The 21,195-nt window shown below is 44.6% G+C and overlaps 1 protein-coding gene across 5 annotated transcripts in view; it reads left to right on the top strand.

Moving 5' to 3' along the window:
* The first annotated feature begins 7,087 nt into the window (after positions 1-7,087).
* PDGFA (platelet derived growth factor subunit A) overlaps positions 7,088-21,195 on the top strand; it is a 48,791-nt gene continuing 34,683 nt past the window's right edge. For 2 of the 5 annotated variants that reach the window (XR_012647686.1, XM_075010193.1), the window contains exons 1-4: positions 7,092-7,615; positions 9,121-9,217; positions 16,839-16,943; positions 19,575-19,762. Coding sequence is in view for 3 of the 5 variants with exons in the window: in XM_075010193.1 (XP_074866294.1) it covers positions 7,553-7,615; positions 9,121-9,217; positions 16,839-16,943; positions 19,575-19,762 (453 nt within the window). In the remaining 2 variants the exon portion in view is untranslated. Of the gene's footprint in view, positions 7,616-9,120; positions 9,218-16,838; positions 16,944-19,574; positions 19,763-21,195 lie in introns of all 5 variants that reach the window. The other 3 variants (XM_075010195.1, XR_012647687.1, XM_075010194.1) reach the window with 3 other exon arrangements.

Below are 21,195 nucleotides of genomic sequence, written 5' to 3'. Positions count from 1 at the left end.
AAATTCTAGTCATTACAAACACCTGTAACGCACCACAAATTAGCCACATCCACTAAAACGCTTGTTGTCCCTGTTAAATTTGGTGTGTGTGGACCTGGTTCTGTAAGACCTTACAAATGCAGTCCCTCTCTCTCCGAGGGTATTCACATATGGATGGTGTAGCCCTACTGGGTCACAGGTTGCATGGATGCAAGACAGTAAAAACCGGGGCTTGCCGCTTAAATTTTTAGCTATCTGAGACAAGAACTGTCAGGCTGTGCTCATATGGGCTCTAGCACTGGCACAACGGACCTAAAATAGAAAGAACAAAAATGTTTGCAGGTTTATGGTAGGTAGCTTGGCTGAGTTACATCCTGGATTCAAATCAAAATACAAATGATGGTGTTTCCTACTGATTTTGCAGTGGTATAAATGACAACACAAGGGGCACGCCTATGGGGAAATCAGGCCCACGGTGTGCAAGGTAAATTTACATCCTATAGCAAGTGGTTCCCAAACTTTTCGGCATCACACCCCCATTTTGATTTTTGAGAACCCCCCCCACCCCACCTCTATTTTACCATGAGCCAGCCACCTCAGCTGCCTGTGAGCTGCCTGCCTGAGCCCCTCCCCTCTCCCAAAGCCAGGCACCGCCAGCCCCTTATCTAACCCCATCCTCCTCCTCCCCCACATCCCACACTCACTCACCTTTGCAGGAGGCAGCTAGCTCCACGTGGGCCTTTGCCAGTTGCCTGCTTTCTATAGCAGCTGTGCCAGGTCGGCCATGTGACATGGCAGGGGCTGAGAAGCGGAAGCAAGGGCTGGCTTTTTTTTCGGGTGAGGGAATGACTGGTGGGGGCTGCCTCGTGCCTCCTCTGGAATATTTTCACACGCCCTGGGGGCACTCCCCCAGTTTGGGAAACCATGCTATAGATCTATTGTATACCTTAAACTATATAGGCACTCTTACACATATGCAACTAAGTGGCTAAATATCAATAAGAAGATATAATTGGAGATACACACATCTCCTAGAACTGGAAGGGACCTCGGGAAGTCATCTAGTCCAGTCCCCTGCCCTCTTGGCAGGAGCAAGCACCATCCCTGACATTTGTTTGCCCCAATCCCTAAATGGCCTCCTCAAGGATTGAGCTCACAACCCTGGGTATAGCAGGCCAGTGCTCAATACACACATTTTTAACAGAGCTCTCCAATAAGCATGAGTTACTTTGACATGCTGTCATTCCATTCTTCTGTGGAGAAGGGGCGTAGGGAACAGCTTAACATACCACTCAGATAGTATGCTGCTATGCAAATGGTTTGTTTTACTGCCAAACAATGTATCTCACTATCCAGTCTGGCAAGCCAGCGAATTCATACACATGGTCGTGAAGGTGAAATTTGGGTCACTCAGTAGTGACGCCTGCCCACCAGAATCCTATGTCCTTTTCTCTGGAGTAGAAATATTATTTACATCTTATACAAATCCTGCCCAGAGACCTCTATGTAACAAGGCTCTGAATGCTGATACACTCCTGTTAGAAATGACACTAATCCGCCTCCCTAAACACTTTGACTTAAAAATACAGGAGCAGGAACTAGCTGTGCAGATGATAGCATCTGTGTACATCCATTGGCTAGATCAAACTGGGAAGATTCAGTGGATTCCTCCTTACTGATCACTTTTTCTTATGAAAACATTTAACTTGATTGGCATGTGTGATTTTTGAATGCCCCTGTCTCCAGTGACAGTGTCTGGAATGCTGTATAAAATAATAATTATATACATATCTCATAGAACTGGAAAGACCTTGGGAGGTCATCAAGTCCAATTCCCTATCCTCTCGGCAGGATCAAGCACCATCCCTGCCAGATTTTTCTTTTTTTAATCTATTTGTCCCAGGCCCCTAAATAGTCTCCTCAAGGATTGAGCTCACAACCCTGGCTTTAGCAGGCCAATGCTCAAACCACTGAATATACAAAGCAGAGTTCAGACGAGCTCAAACAGGCCAACAGAAAAGCGTAAAAGGAGGTACAAATATCTGTGAGTGCAACAATTGGAAGAGGACAAAAATTGTCCTTGTCTGCTCTCTACAGAGCTTGTGTGGCCTTGTTACAGGCCACATTTTAATTAAGGGAGACTTTTCACACTCACCACTTGGAATTTTTTTGTCCATAAACTTACTGCAGCCCTTGAGACCTACAGGCGTAAATCAGGCAGTCAGCAATATCAGCAGGTGGAATGATTTGCACTTGTAGTTTCTGTATGCAGACCCAAAATTACAAGGGAAAAATCTGAAGACCCAAGCCATGTGCCCTTGGAGAGGGAGGCCAGGTCTCAGTCCATCTGAAAGCACAGGCCAAAGAAATCAGTGTCAAAGTCTGGCTTCTTTTTTCTTTTAAAAAGTGGGTGAGCTGCCTTTTTAACATACTCCTTGTTTAAAGCCATTTCCCCATGTCACTTTCTGGATTGTGCTTTTTTTAGACTGTTCTTGGTTTTTATAAGTGTTTAGGATTGTTGCTGAAAGCCTTGGGAGCCTATTCTGTGAGAGTGCTCCTTGCGGTCTATTTCTGATGCTTTCTGCTCTAAGTAATTTTGCATCTGCTCTGCGACAGTGCTTTTGTTACAGAATGTGCCTAGCAAAATGGTTTAGACAGTGTCTTGCCTAATGGGTGGTTCCTGTGTTGGTGTCCTTCCATCTTCAGTAGAATAAATAGGCTGTCCAAAGAAGAACAAAACACGTGACTAATGTTTTTACTATTTTTAACATGATTAAGAAGCAAATGACTCCCCAAACTGAAATCAATTTGTGTATTAGGCTGGGAGTATTTTTCATATCTGATTACAAAAATGTCAACATGTTTTGTGTTTGCCAGGGACTCAGAGCCCAGAGCTGTGAGGGCCACAGAAATGACTATGTCTAAATTTCATCATTAAAGTGGCTTCAGGAGTTGGTGGTGGTATTAAAATTGTCCTAGCTCCTGCCTTCTACCTCCAGTAAGTTCTGTCTTTGCATTTGCTTTAGTTCTCTCTGGCTAACTTTTTGGAACCCAGGGTGTGTCTACGCTGTCCAGGAGATCGATTTGGGGTTCAATTTCACACGCCTGAGGGGGATGCACAAAACTGAACTACTGGAGTCAACAGTCAACCCCTGTACTCCTCATTCTCACAAGAAATAAGGGAGGTCAATGGGAAAACACTCCCATTGACCTCCCTCAGTGAGGACGGCCAGATAAGTCAATCAAAGACACGTCGACTTCAGCTACACAACTGCTGTAGCTGGAACTGCACATCTACTATTGACCTTAAGGTCTAGTGTAGACCTGGTTGCACAGATGCCTTCCTTCCCATTCGTCCACAATGCAGTTTTGTCCTGCCCACTTCCAATACCCTTTACAACTCCTGGCCTCTCTCACCAGGAACTGTCAGGCTACACCAGTAAAAACGCAATTTGGTCTCATTTTGCCAGTTGATCTAAACCTGTTTATACTGACTTGGCCTGAACTAGTTTGAAATGGTGTTTGAACTGGGTACAGAAAACACAATTCTGGCAGAGTATGAAAAGAAGTTTGTGTACAGTTTATGACTCAGTTGGGCTAGTGCTGTACAAGTAAAAAACAAAAAGGTTGGCTTCACCCAAAAAGCTTAAAATCTAAGTAAAATATAATGCATAACTCTTGTGTCTTCTGGAATATGTTGCATAGCTGTTGTCCATAGAAGTGAAAAACTTCCTACTTTACTTAATGGCATTTATAATTTGGACTAATCCTCATTCACACACTTTAAAACGCCTATACCATCTCTTCCAACATATAATAGGAGATAGATATTGCATAAAAATATAGCAAGCCATCTATGTGGCATATAATAGACTTCCATGGCTGATCCTAGTCAAAATTCTAATGTATTTGATATTACTTTTATGCGGCATTTTCCATATAAAATGCCCTAACCTCTTAATAAGAATTCTTAAACAGAAGATAGAGATTTTCATAAAGAAGGCTACATACATATAGAATTTCCTTCCTAAGTATAGTAATATTTTTGTCAGGGAACAATAAAACTGCATGCAGAAGTTTCCGCAAGACTTATTCATATGCTCTGATCATTGAACTCTTCTCACTATTACATACTCTGCCCCAAAATCAAATATTTGTAACAAACTGTGTAAACAGACAAGTGTAAATTGCTTCCAGAGAAAAGATGCTCATCTGATCAAAATGACAGATTTTAAAAATACGTAGCTATAGTACTCTTTTCATAAAATGAAGCATGCAACCCCTGGCCGCCCAAAATACAAAAGACTTATCACTAGATAATAGCTAAAATTACTCTTTATGTTGCTTTTTACTAAAGGTTCAGCTATTTTAAAGAAGTTACTGCTGAATACCCAGCCAGTTACGTTTCTAGATAAACATTAGCCAGTGAACTAATGAGGGGGAGGAATAATTGCTCAATGAGATTTGCACTGTCTGACTGTTTGCAACATTTTAGGGATATCATTGTTATTGTTATTACTATGACAACACTGACCACAGGTTACAGTTTAACCTCCTCCAAATGATAAGAATAAATTAAACATGTTAAACGGATGTCACTACTTTTCTGATTGTGTGACATCACCTTTCCACAACCCAAACAAAGGATGGTAACCCACAATCCACCTTGCACTTCTCTATATCTGCATATGATGGAACAAAATGAAAGCTTATGCCCAGATAAATTTGTTAGTCTTTCAGAGGCCACAGGCCTCCTTGTTTTTGTTTTTTTGCTGAAACAGACTAATATGGCTATCCCTCTGAAACTGCTCCATATCTGTATGACTCTGCTGATGATAGAAGTCTGTTAAACATCCATACATCTGTGCCCTGCCAGGTGGGCAACTGCATCTAGACATTTGGAAACGGTTGCACACTGGCTCACATGTCTCTATCTCCACAAAAGAATCCTCCTTTTAAGAGCTTCCAGTTCTTTTTTTTTGGGGGGGGGGTCCTGAAGACCACCCAGTGTGTGAGTCTATATGACATCATGAGACAGCAGTAAAGGCACTTGAAAGGCCACTTCTGTTTTGGTGGCAACTCCTATGCAATTGCAAAGTGCCCATTAAAGCACAGGTTGTTTCCTAGAAGCATGCCCGAGCCAGTAGCAGGCAAAGCCCTTCAGGGGCTCTGGAAAGCATTCCCTTTTGAAAGGCTGCCGGGAACGCCGAGATGAAAGGATAAGTCTCCTGGCTGTGCAGTTACAGTCTATTGTCTTCCATGAAGGGTAGTTATCACTCCTCGCTTGTGTTATTGCAGTTAATCCACTTAAAGGCTATTGGATTTGCAGATGAGCCGAATTCTTTGCTCCTGCCATTAAGATGCTTTGTGGAGAGGAGAAAGGCCTGTTATTTCAATCACAAGGAGTTCAGGGCGATGTCAGGCTGCGGCAGACACCTTGTGCCCTTTTACAAAGCAAGGGGGGTGTTTTCTTTACGATTACCGAGTCAGCTCAATCCGGAGTGCTAGCCGGACTCCAGCGCAAGGCGATCGGTTGTGTAAACGGTGGCGAAGGCTCCCTGCCCTGCAGCTCCACAGAATAAGGCGCGAATAGGAGGGGCTAAGTCAATAGGATACAGGTTTAATATGTAACAGATTCAGCCCCTGAATATGAGGCAGGGCACAGACCTTGTGCTGCTGCTGAGGGTTGACTTTGAACCTTCCCACTGGGAGTAGGCTTAAGTCGCTCTGCGCTCCCCGCCACGGCCTGACTCGGCCAGACAGACAGATCTCCTGCCCTCTCCCCGGCCCAGTGCAACAAGCGGCTGCTCCAGCCGGGGGCAGTCCGCGGGCCTGTAGCGCCAGCTCCGAGTCCCCACCCGCCGCCTGCAAGGGGTGGGGCGCTAGGGAGTGAAGCAGAGGGGAGGGGTCGGTGATGGGGAGGATTTGTGCCCACCCCAGTGACCCCACCCTCTCCTCTGCCCCCTCCCCACAAGGCCTGCAGTGGGTGGAGGGGCGCGCGGCTCCCGGGGAGGGGACCCTGGCACTTCATACGTGTGCAAAGGGAAGGGGGGCGCATGGATAGGGTGGAGATGCCCGGGGTGGGGGGGCACTACTGCCCCCCGCAACTGCTCCCCTCCCCCAGGCAGACACTCTCACCCCAAGCATCAGGGCAATATTATTCCCCCTGCCTCCCACACCCACTGGGACTAAATCGTGGCCGGGTGGGAAGGGGCCGGTGCCAACAGCCGTGCACCCCCTCCTCCCCGCGCACTTGCACCAGAGACACTCCGCCGGGTCAGGTCTGGTGGTGAGCGGTCTCCTTCCCTGGCCCCCGCACCCGGTTTTCGGAGGGGGGGCAGGCATCAGGAGATTGCTGAATAATGGCGCTTCCCCTTACAAGCGAGACAAGGTGGATGCCGTTAAGGTTGCAGCCTGGAACTGCGCAGAAGCTCTCGGCCCTTCCCTGTGCATTGGAGCGGCGGGCTGAGCCCTCCCTCCCAGTGCCGCAGAGGTGACAGGGCTCGGGCGGGCAGCGGGAGGGGGGCCCAGAGCCCCCTCCCCCCGCCCCAGTTTTGCAGGGGCTCTCCCCGGCTGCAGGGCTCTCCGCCAGCGGCCAGGTGGCTTTGCAGCGCGCGGGGCTGCAGACTGCAGCAGGAAGCAACCCCCAGCCCCCACGACTTGTTTGTGGTTTGCAGCCTGGAGTACTGGGGCGGGAGGGGCGTGCGGGGGGGGGGGGGAGAGGGAGGCGCCTGGGGTGGGAGGGTGCCAGCGGTATATTCTCCTGCTCGGGATTATTTCACACTCCACACAGCCCGAGAGCCCTCCCTGCCCGAGGAGTCCCGATTCCTCCTGGCTCCGACCGGCCGAGCCGGTGCCGGCCCCCCCCCCCCCCCCCGCCGGGGATTTCAACCTGGCCGTGCCCCCGTGCAAAGTGGGGAAGGGGCTGCGCAGGCAGCTTGGGATCTTGCAATATTCCTCTGCTTTTTTCTTTTTTTTTTAACTGAACCTCACCCCGGCCTGGGGCGGGGAGGGGCAAGCGGGGGACATTTTCCAGCAAGAGAAACATTTCCAGCCCGATCAATAAAGCTCCATTGACAAGGGGGGGAAGGGGGGCCAGGAGGTGGTGCGGGGGGGGGGGTGATTTTACAATCAATCAATAATCCCAGGGACCTGCCGCTGGGGTTCGCCTCCGGCTGGGCACACGGGAGGCGGGTTCGAGGCGCTCCCGGAGGGGGGCGAGCTGCGTCCGACAGGTGATGGGCGTTTCGGCGGCGCTCCGGATGGACTCCTTGGGTTTCACTTGGGTCTGATCTAAGCAAATATGCAGAAGTACCGGCTGGTCTAGTCCTCTAGCCAAGGCGGCGCGCGCGCCAGAGCGGCAGCGGCGGCAGCTCCTCCAGCCCAGGGAACATTACAAACCCTCTGCGCCCCCACCCCTCGCCGTGGACGAAGAGGAGCCCGGAGCCGCACGCCTCACCAGTGGCTTGCCCTGAGGGATGGTACAGCCTTTCCCAGCCAAGGGAGCCGGGCGGGAGCTCCGACGCACCACCCTTGCCTATCACCCGCGCAGACCCCAGTGCATCAGACCGCGATGAGGACCTGGACTTGCCTTTGGCTGATAGGTTTATGCTCCCTTCCCCTTGCGTTGGCCGAGGTAAGTCAGACTGGCTTGTTGCATGGTTCATTCCCAGGGGCTGCAGCGGCTGGGCTGGGGCGGGGAGGTTAGAAGGTCGTTTGGAAGTGGGGGGATCTCCTAGTTTTAAGGGGATCGTTTGCTAGTTTCCTTCGGGGCATCTGTCACTATCGTCCCCGATTAGCCGCCCTGGCTGGAATTTAGTAAAAGGCAAAAGCCCAAGTGACCATTCTGGCTTGCAGTGGGCGACCGTGCATTTTGCTCCAGGGCTGCTTGTGATTGCAGCCCGCTGGCCGTTCCCTTGCACCTCTCGGAAAGCCAGCAGCCTGGCGGTTATGTGCGGAGCAACCCGTGCTCGGACCTGTTGTGGCACGGCAAGGAGCAGGGATGATAGCGCAGTTTCCTGCTCGCCAGAAACTAGAAGGAAAGCGCTGATGAAAATGATCCGGGGCGGTTGCGGCGCTGGGTTTCTAGGCATACGATCTGGGGGTTCAGGGCGGAATCATTAAGACCTCGGCCCCCCAAAAAGTTAAAAATAAAAAATCCCTGCGCCCATTGATTTGGAGCTAAACCAGGGGGGCTAGTCGGATCTAACACCATTTATATATTCATTCCTACCGTGTGGTCATGAGATTCCTAGAGAGATCTAAGAGACAGGATTGTCTTGTCTCTGGGGATTAGCACAGGTGGCCATTTGGAGGGGCACATTTGAGGGAATTTGTAGCCACACTGAAACCCCGCTTTGCCTTTCGCTAGCGGCACCAGGACCACGTCCACCCCCAAGCATCGGACGGGGGGTTATTATTATTATTTTTGTAAGTTTCATTTTCGCCTACCCACAGTGGGGTGCTGGGAGACGCCTTGGTTCTCGGGGACCTTCACTCTGCTGCCCCACAGACGCTGGGGAAGAAGGGCTGACCCCCAGGGGCTGGTGTGAGCTTATAACCAACTTTGTCTGATTCCCTTCCTGCAAAGTTTCTGGAGAGGTTTCAGGCTCTTTCCACCTGGCAGAAACTTTAAAGCCGCTCCAAGATGAAAGTGATACACAGATGCCCAGGGCTGTGGGTTCTAGCGTTGTGGCGCATTTCAACTTGATCTCTTCTGCTGTGGATGCCTCTGAAATCATAAACACCTAGGCAGGAAACGCCCCCCCCGGCCCCACTTCCTGCCAGTGCAGAACGACGGGGCTAGCACAGGGTGGGGAACGCTGGACGCCTCCAGACACTGTAGAAGGGCGATTTTAAATGGCTAATAGTATCATATCCAACAATCCCCCCCTTCAAAGCCATGCCTGAAATGAGTGACTTGGAAGTGCTGGAGGAAGGAGCCTGTTGAACAGAATCTCAGGCGACAAGATCTATTTTTTTTTTCACTGCAGCCACTTGGGGTGGGGTGGGGCGGGAGGCTGAACCGGCTCAGAGCTTTCAGGGGTTCCCTTAGGCGCCCCGCCTGCAGCCCTCATGCTCTCAGAGGTGATCCTGGCGCAGGCAGGGGAAGCAATGATCCGCTGTTTTGTCTGTTTGAAGGAAGCTGAAATTCCCCAGGAGCTCATCGAGAGACTGGCTCACAGCGAGATCCACAGCATCCGCGACTTGCAGCGCCTCCTGGAGATTGATTCCGTAGGTAAATTATTCTCTTTCCTTCCTTCCCTTTCTATTGCACTGTTCAGAGGGGAGGCACCTGGGCCTACGGAGCAGCACGTGGCTGTGTGTGGGGCTGGCTTTAAAGAGACGGGTTCTGAATATTCCATTCACTCCTCTCCAGCGCTGGGTGGGCCCCCAATGCTAGCCCAAAGATCAGACTGCAAAGCAGGGAAGCCAAAGGAAGATAAACCAGATATTTCCCTCCAGTTCTTAAGAAAGTTCCAGGGCAGTTATTCTAGACCAGGATTCATTTCTAAACGAGGCTCATTTTGCATTTAAAAATGAAAGAATCCCAGAGATAAAATAAACTTAGTGCACTTTTTTTTTCCCGGTGTGGTATTAATGTGGTGGTGATGTTGGTCCTATTACCGCTTTATCTGCAAAAAAAAATGTCTATAACATTTATCTTTATTCTGCTGTACAGTTATCTTTAAACAACTCTCTGAGAGTCATTTAAATATTTGAAACAATATTTATAAATGAAGTAATGTCTCTTCAAGACCTAGGCTTATTGAAAGGCAAACAGTCTATACTGATTTTAAATCTATACTGATTTTAAACAGGAACCTTCCTGTGGAGTTTACAGACACTCATTCAGAAGAGAATAGCAGGAGGTTATTTTCTGCACCATTAAGCTTGTGAGACTGTTGGATTCACTCATGTTCTACACTGGAACAAATCATTGCAATATTGAATCGAATCTCTGAATCAGATGCAGTTAACTGTTGATGTTTCTTCCATTAGTTTGTGAAAGAATAAAGCAAACAGACACATCCTCCCTGAACCAAGGATAAAACTGTGCCCTTCTAATAGCAGAAATAAAAAATCAGTTGAGATATTGTGTGCCCTGCTATGAGGAGAGCTCCATTTAAACTATATGGTGTGTATTTTGGTAAAATACAGACTAAGTTCAATCACCATCATTCAGTGTTGCAACATCTTTTTAAACATTAACTTAATCATCTTATTTTTTAAGAGAAGCAATACTGAACAGAAATGTACCAGAAATACAGTTTACAGGTGTGGCTTTTCTTTTTCATAATGTTGAGTAGTAATTGGTGCCCTTTCCTGTTAATCTGAAGTCCAAATACTCATCTCTTTCATATTGGTTTGCCATAATGGCTCCTTATTAATACTGTTAACTGGTTTTATCAATCCTGAATTTGGATTGGGCTAAAATTTTTAGAGACATAGGTTCTCCTCTGCTGTTTATGCCATTGGGATTAAAGAAGCTTCACAGCTGGGATAAAATAACGAATCCATATGTCCCCATTGAAAATTGCATTTTATATCATAGAAGTGCAGAAGGACCTAATCCTGATCACAATACAGATTGAGAGAGGACTGAGAATGGGGAATTTGAACAGTTTTTATTTCCTGTACCTTTGAATCAATAATTGGTAGATACAAGAATGCATTATTTTAAAATATGTCAGTGAATGGAGCAGAGCAAAGGGAATTATTTGAGGCTAGAACAACTTACCTAATTACAAATGTCAAGCAGAAACAGTACTGAAAAATTAAGACGTTAACCATAAATGCATTATTTCATCTTGCTGTTTTACTACAAAGCCTCAGGCACCACCAGAGAAACAGTAACTGTAAATATTTTAATATTTGAACATGAAGTATCCATATTTTAGGGCATGAACTTATCAGAATTCCCACTAAGGATCCAGTCCTGCACCTTTCTTTTTATATATGTGAGTAGCCCTTATCAAAGCATTAAACTGAATAATGCTTTCAGGACCAGGCCCTGATGGAGGCAGTCAGTCATTTACAATCTCTGTATGCCTAAATACATCACTCCCCAAAATCCTTCAGTCTTAAAATTGAATTGAGTGGGCCTACTTTGGAGATAAGATTGTAAGACTGAATGTGTTGTATGTGAGGTCAGCATGGGCTAGGAAGTCAGGTGTCAGATGGTTAGCCCTACTAAGATAATATTTCACTCGGTACTTTTCCAGTTTATACGTTGTTACTTAGGGTAATAACTGCATTATAAAAGGATTGGTTCAGTTTAGATGTATGCAGCAATTATGTTAGTGTTTTTGTAGCATTTACTCTGTTAAATTATGGAGTGCACAAAAAATGCCAAAAACCCAAACAAAACTCCACGCAGCCCAACCAGTCATTTATCTCCCCCTCGTTTTGGGGGCTTACACTTCCAAATCCTTCCTCAAGTGACTAGCTCTATTAAACTCAGTACATCTACTCAATAATTAAGAAGTGCCCTCTTGGCAGTGGTTTGCATCCTCAGGCCTTCATGCAGTAAATGCCTGGCTTTCCGAAGGAACATGTAGCTCAGTAAGGGGCAGAGTCAGTGAAAATTGGAGAGTGAGAGGTCAGTTTCTCTATCACACTGTGAAACAAACATAATATGTTTTTCACACATAAGTCTTGTAAGTCAGAATGGGCAGCTCTTCTTTGCATTCTGACAGATTTTGACTCAATATTGTACTGCACAGATGATTGATAACCCCTTCATAAAATTAGAAACCCCACCCACGCACCAGCTGGCATATTACTTAAAGAAAAACATTTTCCAACACGGTGCTTATCAGTGTTTTCAATGAAGAAAATCTGGATCAAATTCTTCCTTTGTGGCCTGATCTGGCTCGCCTTACTCTAAGAAAACTGCCATTGACGGCAAGAGGAGTTTGGTTTCTGTAAGGATGCCAGAAACAAGCCCTTACGAAAGTTACACTGATATAAATCTATTGAGTTCCACTATCAGCAGAATCAAACCTTAACTACTTAAAATATAAAGCATGCATGAGCCCAGAAAATAAATCTCAAGGCCCACAATTTTCCTGCTAACAGGTAAGAGAGTAATCACCAAAACCAGAGGCATTTCCTTTACTTTCCTTGTAGAATCTATATAGCTGGCAGTGTGATTGATTTTGGTTCTTACCATTCACACACTATCTTCTCCCTTCTGTCCTGTGGGTGGTAGAGTTCACTTCATCATCTATTAGATTCGCCTCCTGCCTCATCCCATCTTGTGGCCTGAGGAGAATCTCTCCAGAGAGGAAACAATAATTTCCCTGTGCTAGGGGAAGATGGTGTAAGAGTGTCAACCAGGAAATTCTAGTGCTATTCCAATGCTAAATTCTAATGGCCTATTTGAAAATAACACAAACACAGAAAATTGGTATTATGTTGGTTCATAAAATCACAAAGATTCATTGAAATCTCTTGTTGACTTAGGTAGTCTTTGGACCAAGTCCCTGTATAAAAATGGCCAAGGATGCAGATAATATCTTCTGTTAAGTCAGCTGGAAACTGAAGGAGGCAGGCTTTTGAGACACATCTATTTTTCTGTGTTTTCCCCTTCCACAGACATGATGTGGGGAACTTGGCTCTGGAAAGCTTAAGTCCTATAATGCTATATTCTTTTTAGTTAGTAAAGTACAACCCTCTAACGAAAAATGCATCTTTCATGTTGCTATGTTAATTTCTTTAAGGAGGTCAAAGTTTGAAACATAAGGCCGATCGCTGAGTTTGGACGTCACAAGGGCTTATTTTACACCAGATAGAAATATGATCAAGCAGTTTGTTTTTGCCTAGGGCTTTTTGGGAGTATGACTGATTGTATTTGAGAGAGATTGATTTATAAGAGAGATTGTATTTGTTATTACATTTTGTACTGAATTCCTGAAAGAGAGACAATGAGAATTTCATAAGCTGATGATGATACCAGGAATTTTGGGCCTCTGTTTTTTGTACACACATTGAGATGATTCTTACTTAGCAGAATACAAGTGAGCACACCATTTGGAACTGTACTTTATGCACAAAAATTACATATAAAAAGGAGAACACAATACAAATATGTAAGTATACAACAGTTGTCTGAGTTTTAGGGCCTTTTTCCCATGCTTATATAGAGAGTGCGTAATCACATTATTGGCAGAATGTCATAGGAATGCTAAGATTTATGTATTAGCTATTCCGTGACATAGTGGAAAAATGCCAGTCTGACAAAAAGAACAGTTTCAGCTACATTAAGAGACTGACCATAGCTAATTGCTAGAGTTTTTCTAGCCATCATCAAAATGTTGTCAGTGCATCAATGCATAAAAAATTAAAGAGAAATTGCTTGATCTGCTGCCATGAAAACATTTATTTGACTAAATGAACTACCCCATTTTAAAAGAGAGTTGCATTCATCTGGCCCAGGCTAGCATCTTCAAAGTTGACTTAGTGACCAGTTCTCTTCAACATTGATACACTGGGAGTCATTTTTTCTTTTATTCACATTTCTCAACTCTCTGCACTTTGGCCCTGATCCTTCAAGGTGCTTAGCACCCAGTGACTTCATAGGGAATTTGAGGAAACGATGTGTTTCTGTGACACTTCATTTGCTTGATCAGTTCTGTCTTGTGGGAAAATTAATGTAATTTCTGATGCCATTAGTTCAGGAGATCCTTTGTCAACTTGTGAGTTTATTTCCATGCTTCAGGAGCCAACAGGAGAAGTCTGTTCCGGACTGCTGAAACAGCATGGTCCTAACTATTAAAATGGCAAAAATTCCTCTTTCACTGATTTAAGTGGAAAGCGGGAGGAGCTTAAGGACCTTTGCAGGCCCAGGTGCCAAGAGGCATATAATGTAGGACAACTCAGCATTTGAACACAATTACCCTATAATAACCACTATTCTGCTTAGAAAATTAAACCAGGGGTTGAGTGAAAATAGTGTTTTGTATGCATGTTGCAGAATGCGTTTAGATTTCACTGGAACCTGTTCAACGATCTGCTGTGATAGCAGTTGGGTAGCTGTACTGTTTTTTTTTTTCCTCCTCACTGGATTTGTAACCAGCTGGGTGCATGGTTATGAAATAACTGCATTTTACAGTGATGTATCATGGTACAGCAAAGTAGAAGGGCCTTCAGCCCCTTGCAACTTGCCGTATAATGAGCACAGCCCCTCAGCATGTCAGTTTGCTTATAACCTGATGGCAGACATAGGATACATGGATCTGAGTTGTCTTATAAACTCATGGTTTAATCTAGTGGTTAGTTGATGAGATGATGAATCAGGTAAGATGGAGAAAGTAAAGTATTATAATGAGGTGTAGTATCAGACTGGGAAGGGACAGATGATTGAGAGCTGACCCTCAGACCTGCTGTATACTGCTGGCGTCACAGCCAGTTCTCTTTTAAGCAAGATGGCGGCTACCAGTAGGAGGCTAGGCTCGGGAGTGTCAGATTTACAGATAGTCTTTACTTTTTAAACACTGCTGGCAGGCCAGCAGAATTGCTTTGCAGCCTGTACAGCTGAGGCTTTGGAGCTGAGCCGCTTCTGGCCCTGGGGCAAGGTGGAAGGGGGGCCCAGCTCTGTGTTCCGTAAGAGATGGGGCCAAAGGCATAAGGGGTGGGGCCTTCAAGGGAAGGCAGCCCTTAGCACTGCTTGAACTGCAGCGCTGGCTCCCCTCTTCCCAGAGTGTGCAAAGTGGGGAACAGCGCTGCTGTGGTACTTCAAAGGACTCAGAGCGCCAGCTGCCTCTACAACCAAAGTAGCAGTGGCTGTACCCAGAGCTCTGGGCACCTTTTAAATGCTGGGCACCTGGGCAACTGCCCCCTTTGCCCCCCCCCCCATGTCCGTTGGCGGGCCTGGTGCTAAGCAAAATTCATGCAGCTGACTTATGACTTATAGTTTTTTGCATCAAGGAGAGAGGGGCAGCCAGTGCTGACTTGGCCATATGGGAGATTGTTAAGGGTTTGGTCCTGTGATGTGGTAAATACTCACACATCCCATTGAATAAAAGAGATGGGCCAGATGCTCGGCTAGTATCAGTCAGCATAGCTTCCCTGACGTAAAGATTGAAGGAAGGCTATTGGCAACTCAATGGGCCTTTGAAAACTTGGTTTCAGTTTCCAGCTTAGTTATTTATTATCTGGATGAGCTTGGATATATTACTTAATCCAACCAGTGTCTCAGTTTCCTATCTGTCAAATGGGAGCAATATTTCTTTACCCTACAAGGGTTTTGTGAGGCTAAAAACCATTAGTGATCACAAGGTGTTGAGGCACTCGTGTGAAGGCCACATAAGTACGTAGATAGATAGGGTTGAAAAGGGGCTCTGCTGATTTACATCAGCTCTGCAGGATCAGTCCCACTGTTTTAGGAAGTTGGCAGGATTAGCCAACAGATGTGTGGAAGATTTTGCTGGAGGCTACAATTGCATAGCCTACTTAGTCTGCTTTTTTTTACTTATTAGATGATACCATTTTAAAAAGAGGAATTACACACTCGAGGGCATGTGGTTCCTTCCAGGGTGCTGAAGGCACCTGGCCTCTGTCTTTGTGTCTCACTATGCACCCGAGGCATGCAATTATTTTACAGCCGCATGCTCGGTTGGATGTGATTCCTTGTGTGTGTGTGTGTGTGTGTGTGTGAAGGGGGAAGAAGTTGATTTATTTATAGAGCACCCATGAGTGATCCATACTGTTAACATAGCTGAGTGTAAAACAGGTTCCACTACAGTCTGGATACATAACAAAACATGCATATAAATGTACTGCAAGCAGAAAGGACTGCAGAGTTTAGAAGGTGTGCAAAGCTATAGAACACAGGAGACCGTTACACGCTGTTAGCAAGCAGAGAGTGTAATTGATTTTTTGTATGCCACCCACTTGCATTTTTTATGCTTAATTCCAGTTCTCCTTGAAGGCATCGATGAAACCTATAAAACATTCCATTATGTCACAGATGGCATTCCAATAGCAGATTACCACACATAGGAGATGTGTTGGAATTTAGCCACATTTCAGTCTTCATATTATTTATACCAACTACGCAATAAGTATGTGCTCATAACCTTCCTAAACCCACTGTGTGTGACGTGACCTGGGACAGCTTCACTTTGCCGAATAGTGAAGTGGTTGTTTTGCTGTTTTATATGATAAATGAAATGCCAAGTTTTCCATCTTTGCTTTTTCTCATGGCCCTTTAACCCATGTGGTAGGCTTATTTAGGGAACAAGACAAGCCTGGATGGAATCCCAGAGTCTGCAGCAGCTTCAGATGCCCCTTCAAAGGTTAGGGGACCTCACATGGGATTTGTTCTGCTGCAGAGAGACCAAAAGGGTACCCAAACTAGTGCTTGCTTGTCCTTGAGTTAGCCAGACATGAAAACGTTTATCAGAACAGCGTTATTATTACAACACTATATTTTGAGTTGTAGACTCAACCAGAGCGCTTTGAACTTCTCAGGAGAGAACTGCAATCTGAGTATCAGCATTGTGAAATAGTATTATTCTAATTTCTGGTCTTTGGAGTCATTTAGGAAGTTTACTGTGCTTTTCACAGGAAAAATGAAATGGAATTAAAATGAGTATGGAATTTCTGCATATTTCCATTAAACGGATAATAAAGAGTTAAAATGCATATGCTTGTGTGAGAAATTCTGTATTAAATTCTGCCCTTGTGCACCCCCCCAGTGTTATTCACAGGAGTCTCACAGGATTTTATAAAAAGGCAGGATTTGATCCTATAAGTGTGGCTTGTGCATATTGTCATATGCTAATGGTGAGGAATTAAAGTAACTGTTGTGCTTATGACACAGCTAAGGTCTGATATTGTGTTTTCTGCTTTAGGATATGACGAAGTTTCAGAAACACACGTGAGATCTCATAATATTCATTCTTCTAAACATGTTCAAGAGAATCTCCCTGTACCCATTCGCAGAAAAAGGAGCATTGGTAAGAAACAACAAGCTATTTTTGCTTAAAGGACAAAATCATGGGGGTTCCTTTGATTAGTCATGCAAGACGCTGCATTGTGCGAAATAAAGAGTAGAAAGTAAAATGGTATTTTCCTTTGAGTGTGTCACTTTTCCAGTCAGTTGTTGCATCAGTCCCCTTCTGCTGGGTAATCTATCCACAAGAGACAGGCATGAATAAATTCTTGACATTCATTTCCTTGTTGCAGCATGTTAAAAGGGAGACCTTCATTAGAAAATTTGGCGATACTCAATGGATAGTTGTAGGGTTGGGGGAAAATTATTGCAATTTACTTAAAAAATACATCAACAGTTGGTAGAGTTTTTGGTGCAGAAGCTCTAGAAAAAGAAACAGCTTGACTGTCTAATTCAAAATAATTTTATCTAAAAATTGAGAGTGAGACTGAAATGCTCTGACATTAATTCCTTTCATCATACAAGGGATCAGGCATGTTTACAAGGCATTTTTCTAATAAGTATTAATAATGGCTTCAAACAAAAGCCTGTGTGTAAAAAGAAATAGATGTTAATTGACTTCCAAATGGCATTTTTCTGCAACAACACTTGTTACAAAGGATTAAAACTTACTGATTTATCTTTGGACTTACGTTTGGAAAACATACATATTGTTATCGGCTGTGAGTAATTCCTCATCAGCATGTTTTAACTTTAGGCTAAGATTCCATGAAATGTATAGCAGAGCACGTGGCCAGCACAGATTTGCACACAGTGTGACTTGGCAACTGCACACTCATCACACTGAATGCCTCTAGAGAGCAAAGCTTTTAACACCACCTACTGTATTTGGTGCCTTATTCTGCAAAGTGCCGAATGGCTCCAATTTGGGCCACCCCCTTTAGCGGCACAGCCTTGTCAACATAGCCATGTCACTAAAAGTCGGGCAGCGTAGCTACTGTTTATTGGCCCCTTTGTTGAAAAAATACTTCCACCCCCAATGACAATGCATTGTTCACATGGCACTTGTGGTGGCAAAATTTGTCTTCTGAGGTGTGTGCGGGAGTTTAGCATGTGTATGTGTGTGTGTGTGTGAAAGAGAGAGAGAAGCATCCTTTTATGTGGTACTTACCTATCCCATAGAATTGTTCGTAAGCTCCCTCTGGAGGTTTGCCCTTCAAAATGGAACCTTTGCCAAACTAAACCAAAGCCAATGTGATTCTAAGCTTTCAGATTATGGGTTTGAATCAGAACACATTTTCTTCTTTTTATACTTCCATTGACTGTACCGAAGAGTGTCCTATCTTTATCCCATCCCAGCAGCCTAGCTTCTAATAGGAAGGCAAAAAATAAGATGCCCTCCAAATAATTTCTCACCATTCAAATTTCCCCCTTGGAGTTGCTATTACAGAGATAAAACATTTTTTGCCAGCCCATCTGGGCTTGGATCAAGAATGTCATGTCTGAGTCGTCATAGAATCCTAGGGCTGGAAGACACCTCAGAAGGTCATCCAGTCCAGCCCCCTGCCTAAAGCAGCACCAACCAATCCAGGACTTTGTCAGGCCATCATTTAAAAACCTGTAGAGATGGAGAGATGGAGATTCCATCACCTCTCTAGGTAACCTATCCCAGTGCTTTCCCAACCTCCTGGTGAAAGAGTTTTTCCTAATATCCAACCTAAATCACTCCCACTGCAACTTATCACCACAGGCTGCAAAATATCTGAGGTTTGCAGATCTTGGAATGTTCATACGCCAGCTTAATGAACGATGACTAAGCTGTCACCTAGCAATATCCCACAACTTTGCTTTATTGCACAGCAAACATTATACAGCTAACTCTTACATGCCTGAAATCTTTGTCAACTGGTCTTCCAGCACCAGGAAGTGGCTGTAGATTGAGACCCTGGTAGAATAATTGCTCATCTGAACATATTTTATAGTCTCTTTGGTCATGGTATTCTCATGGTTTTACTTTGTTCAAAAATCAAGCCATGCATAATTTCACCGGCTTCATTCAGAAATAAGGATGTCTGCCATGTGTATGATAGCTTAGTGTTCAGACCACTGCAGAACTGAAAGTTGGAGAAAGTTGTGTTGGAAACAAAGGGATGGTAGAAATCATAGAAGCAAATGGTGTGCAGTTTATTAAATGCGCTTCTTATGCATGAAATATATGTAGAGGCACATTATGGCCCTTATCCTGTAAAATATGCAAGCTACCTCTGATTTCTGTGGTTCAGAACCAGTCCCTATCTAGCTGTCTTACTCGGAGCTATTATGACAATGAGAGTTTCAGACAGTGTCTCTGTCTGCTGTCACACATCAGACAGTCTGTGCCCTCCATTTATTTGTGCAGGCTACTGAGTTACATTGGAACTTGAGGGGTGGAAAGCCCTCTTCTTGCCATCAGGGTGTTAGGAGCACTTCAGACTTCATGCTGGGGCAGCATGCTCCATTGAATGGGAGGCAAGTAGTAGCAGCCTATCCAAGCCCAGCACAAAGGTTAATCATTAGCATCAGCAATAAGAGCATGGAGCATCTGTTTCAAAAGCCTGGGTGGGAATCACTTTCTTAAGCACGTGGTAGCTTAAGCATGTGTGCTCTAAAGCGAGAACAGCTGTTCACCTGGAAGTGTGGGTTCTTCTGTTTGCAGAGGAGGCCATTCCTGCTCTCTGCAAAACAAGAACTGTTATATACGAGATACCTCGGAGTCAGATCGATCCCACATCTGCAAATTTCCTGATATGGCCACCATGTGTGGAGGTGAAACGGTGCACTGGCTGTTGCAACACGAGCAGTGTGAAATGCCAGCCATCACGGATACATCACAGAAGTGTCAAGGTGAGTGAATTATGATTTGTAGGGACATTACTGTAAGAGTTTGGGAGCTTCAGGTATTCTGGTGTGTGTTCTGTTGAGAATCCACCTTTCCCACTCTTGCCTTGCAAAGTTACTCAGCTATCTTGTTCTCCTGCAAGCAAGTAGATGCCTTTAAACAAGATTAGTAGAAAATGTTATTTTGAGGTTTGATTTTCTTACATTCTTTTCATTTTCCTTTTAAAAAAAGAGTATTTCCCACAAGCTCTCCCAGAACCAATCTTGATTTTAAAAGATAGAATGACTCAGCGGGCATTGTAATTCTGGGCAGTGGATTTTGCAGTCTGTTTCTTTAATTAAATATTATGCAGCCTAATTTGAGCTTTTATGTTGATAATATAACACTTTTGATCTGAAAAAAAAATGTCATCCACATTATTGTATCCCTGGGGATAAGAGGCTCAGGGCTTCATGCTGTATTTACTCATTAGGCAAAATCCATTTCTCTCTGCCACAGGCTTCCAGTAAATATTGCATGAAGTGAATAGTATTTCTTGTATTTTGCTCTCGTTTATATTAGTGCAATTCAGCAGTAACTCTGCTGAAGTCAATGAAATTGCATCAGCATGGCATGAGTAGGATCAGAATTACATGTCATTAACCTCTGGACCCCACTACAAATTCTACAGTCAAAATTCCTTTTTTAAAAAACTAACTATGGACTTAGCTGGTAGGATATAATGAGTACAACAGCCATTTACTGAGTCATGATAAGAGGTGCTACTAACACATTTATTTGGTCACAGCACATTCCCAAGTACAACGTGTGACATCCCACCCAGTTATGAATTATCTGAACTCACAAAAAGTGCCTAAGCAGAGGGTTTCTAATGGGCGAGGAACATTTTCACACTCGGATAAGCTGGAAAACATCTAAACAGATTCGTTCAGACTTTCCAAAATTAATTATACTTTACACTTATGTGGCACCATTCATTTGTGGATCTTGATACACTTTGCAAATTTAATTAAAAAGGAGAGAAAAAAATCAGGGATAACTCAATTAACTGATGGGTCAGAACTAAGTGGAGAAGTCTGTGCCCCAAAGTGTAAGCCATTTAAAACAGAGGCTTGGAAAAAAAGTGCCCCTTGACCTGTAACCATAATGTCATTGATGAGTGCAACGCTATAATCTTTGTTGTGCCCATTGAGTTCTGTTGGCTAGGTTCTATAGTTAATATGGTAACAGGGTGCAAAGAGGTGAAAAACCAAGCTGCAACTGCCAAACAGAGATTCCCCTGGCTGATGATAATTCCCTGCTGATGTATTTGTATCACAACCCAGCTTTGCATTTCCACCCTTCCAGCTCCCACTGAACTATAGGGGGCAGGAACAGAGTGCTGTGGGAGTGGGAGTCTGCCACAGCGATCACCCACTGTCATAAGATGTATTCAGGA

This window comes from Carettochelys insculpta, chromosome 16 (assembly GCF_033958435.1).
Source record: "Carettochelys insculpta isolate YL-2023 chromosome 16, ASM3395843v1, whole genome shotgun sequence".
Taxonomy (NCBI): Eukaryota; Metazoa; Chordata; order Testudines; family Carettochelyidae; genus Carettochelys; species Carettochelys insculpta.
This window is presented reverse-complemented; position numbering and strand designations above follow the sequence as displayed.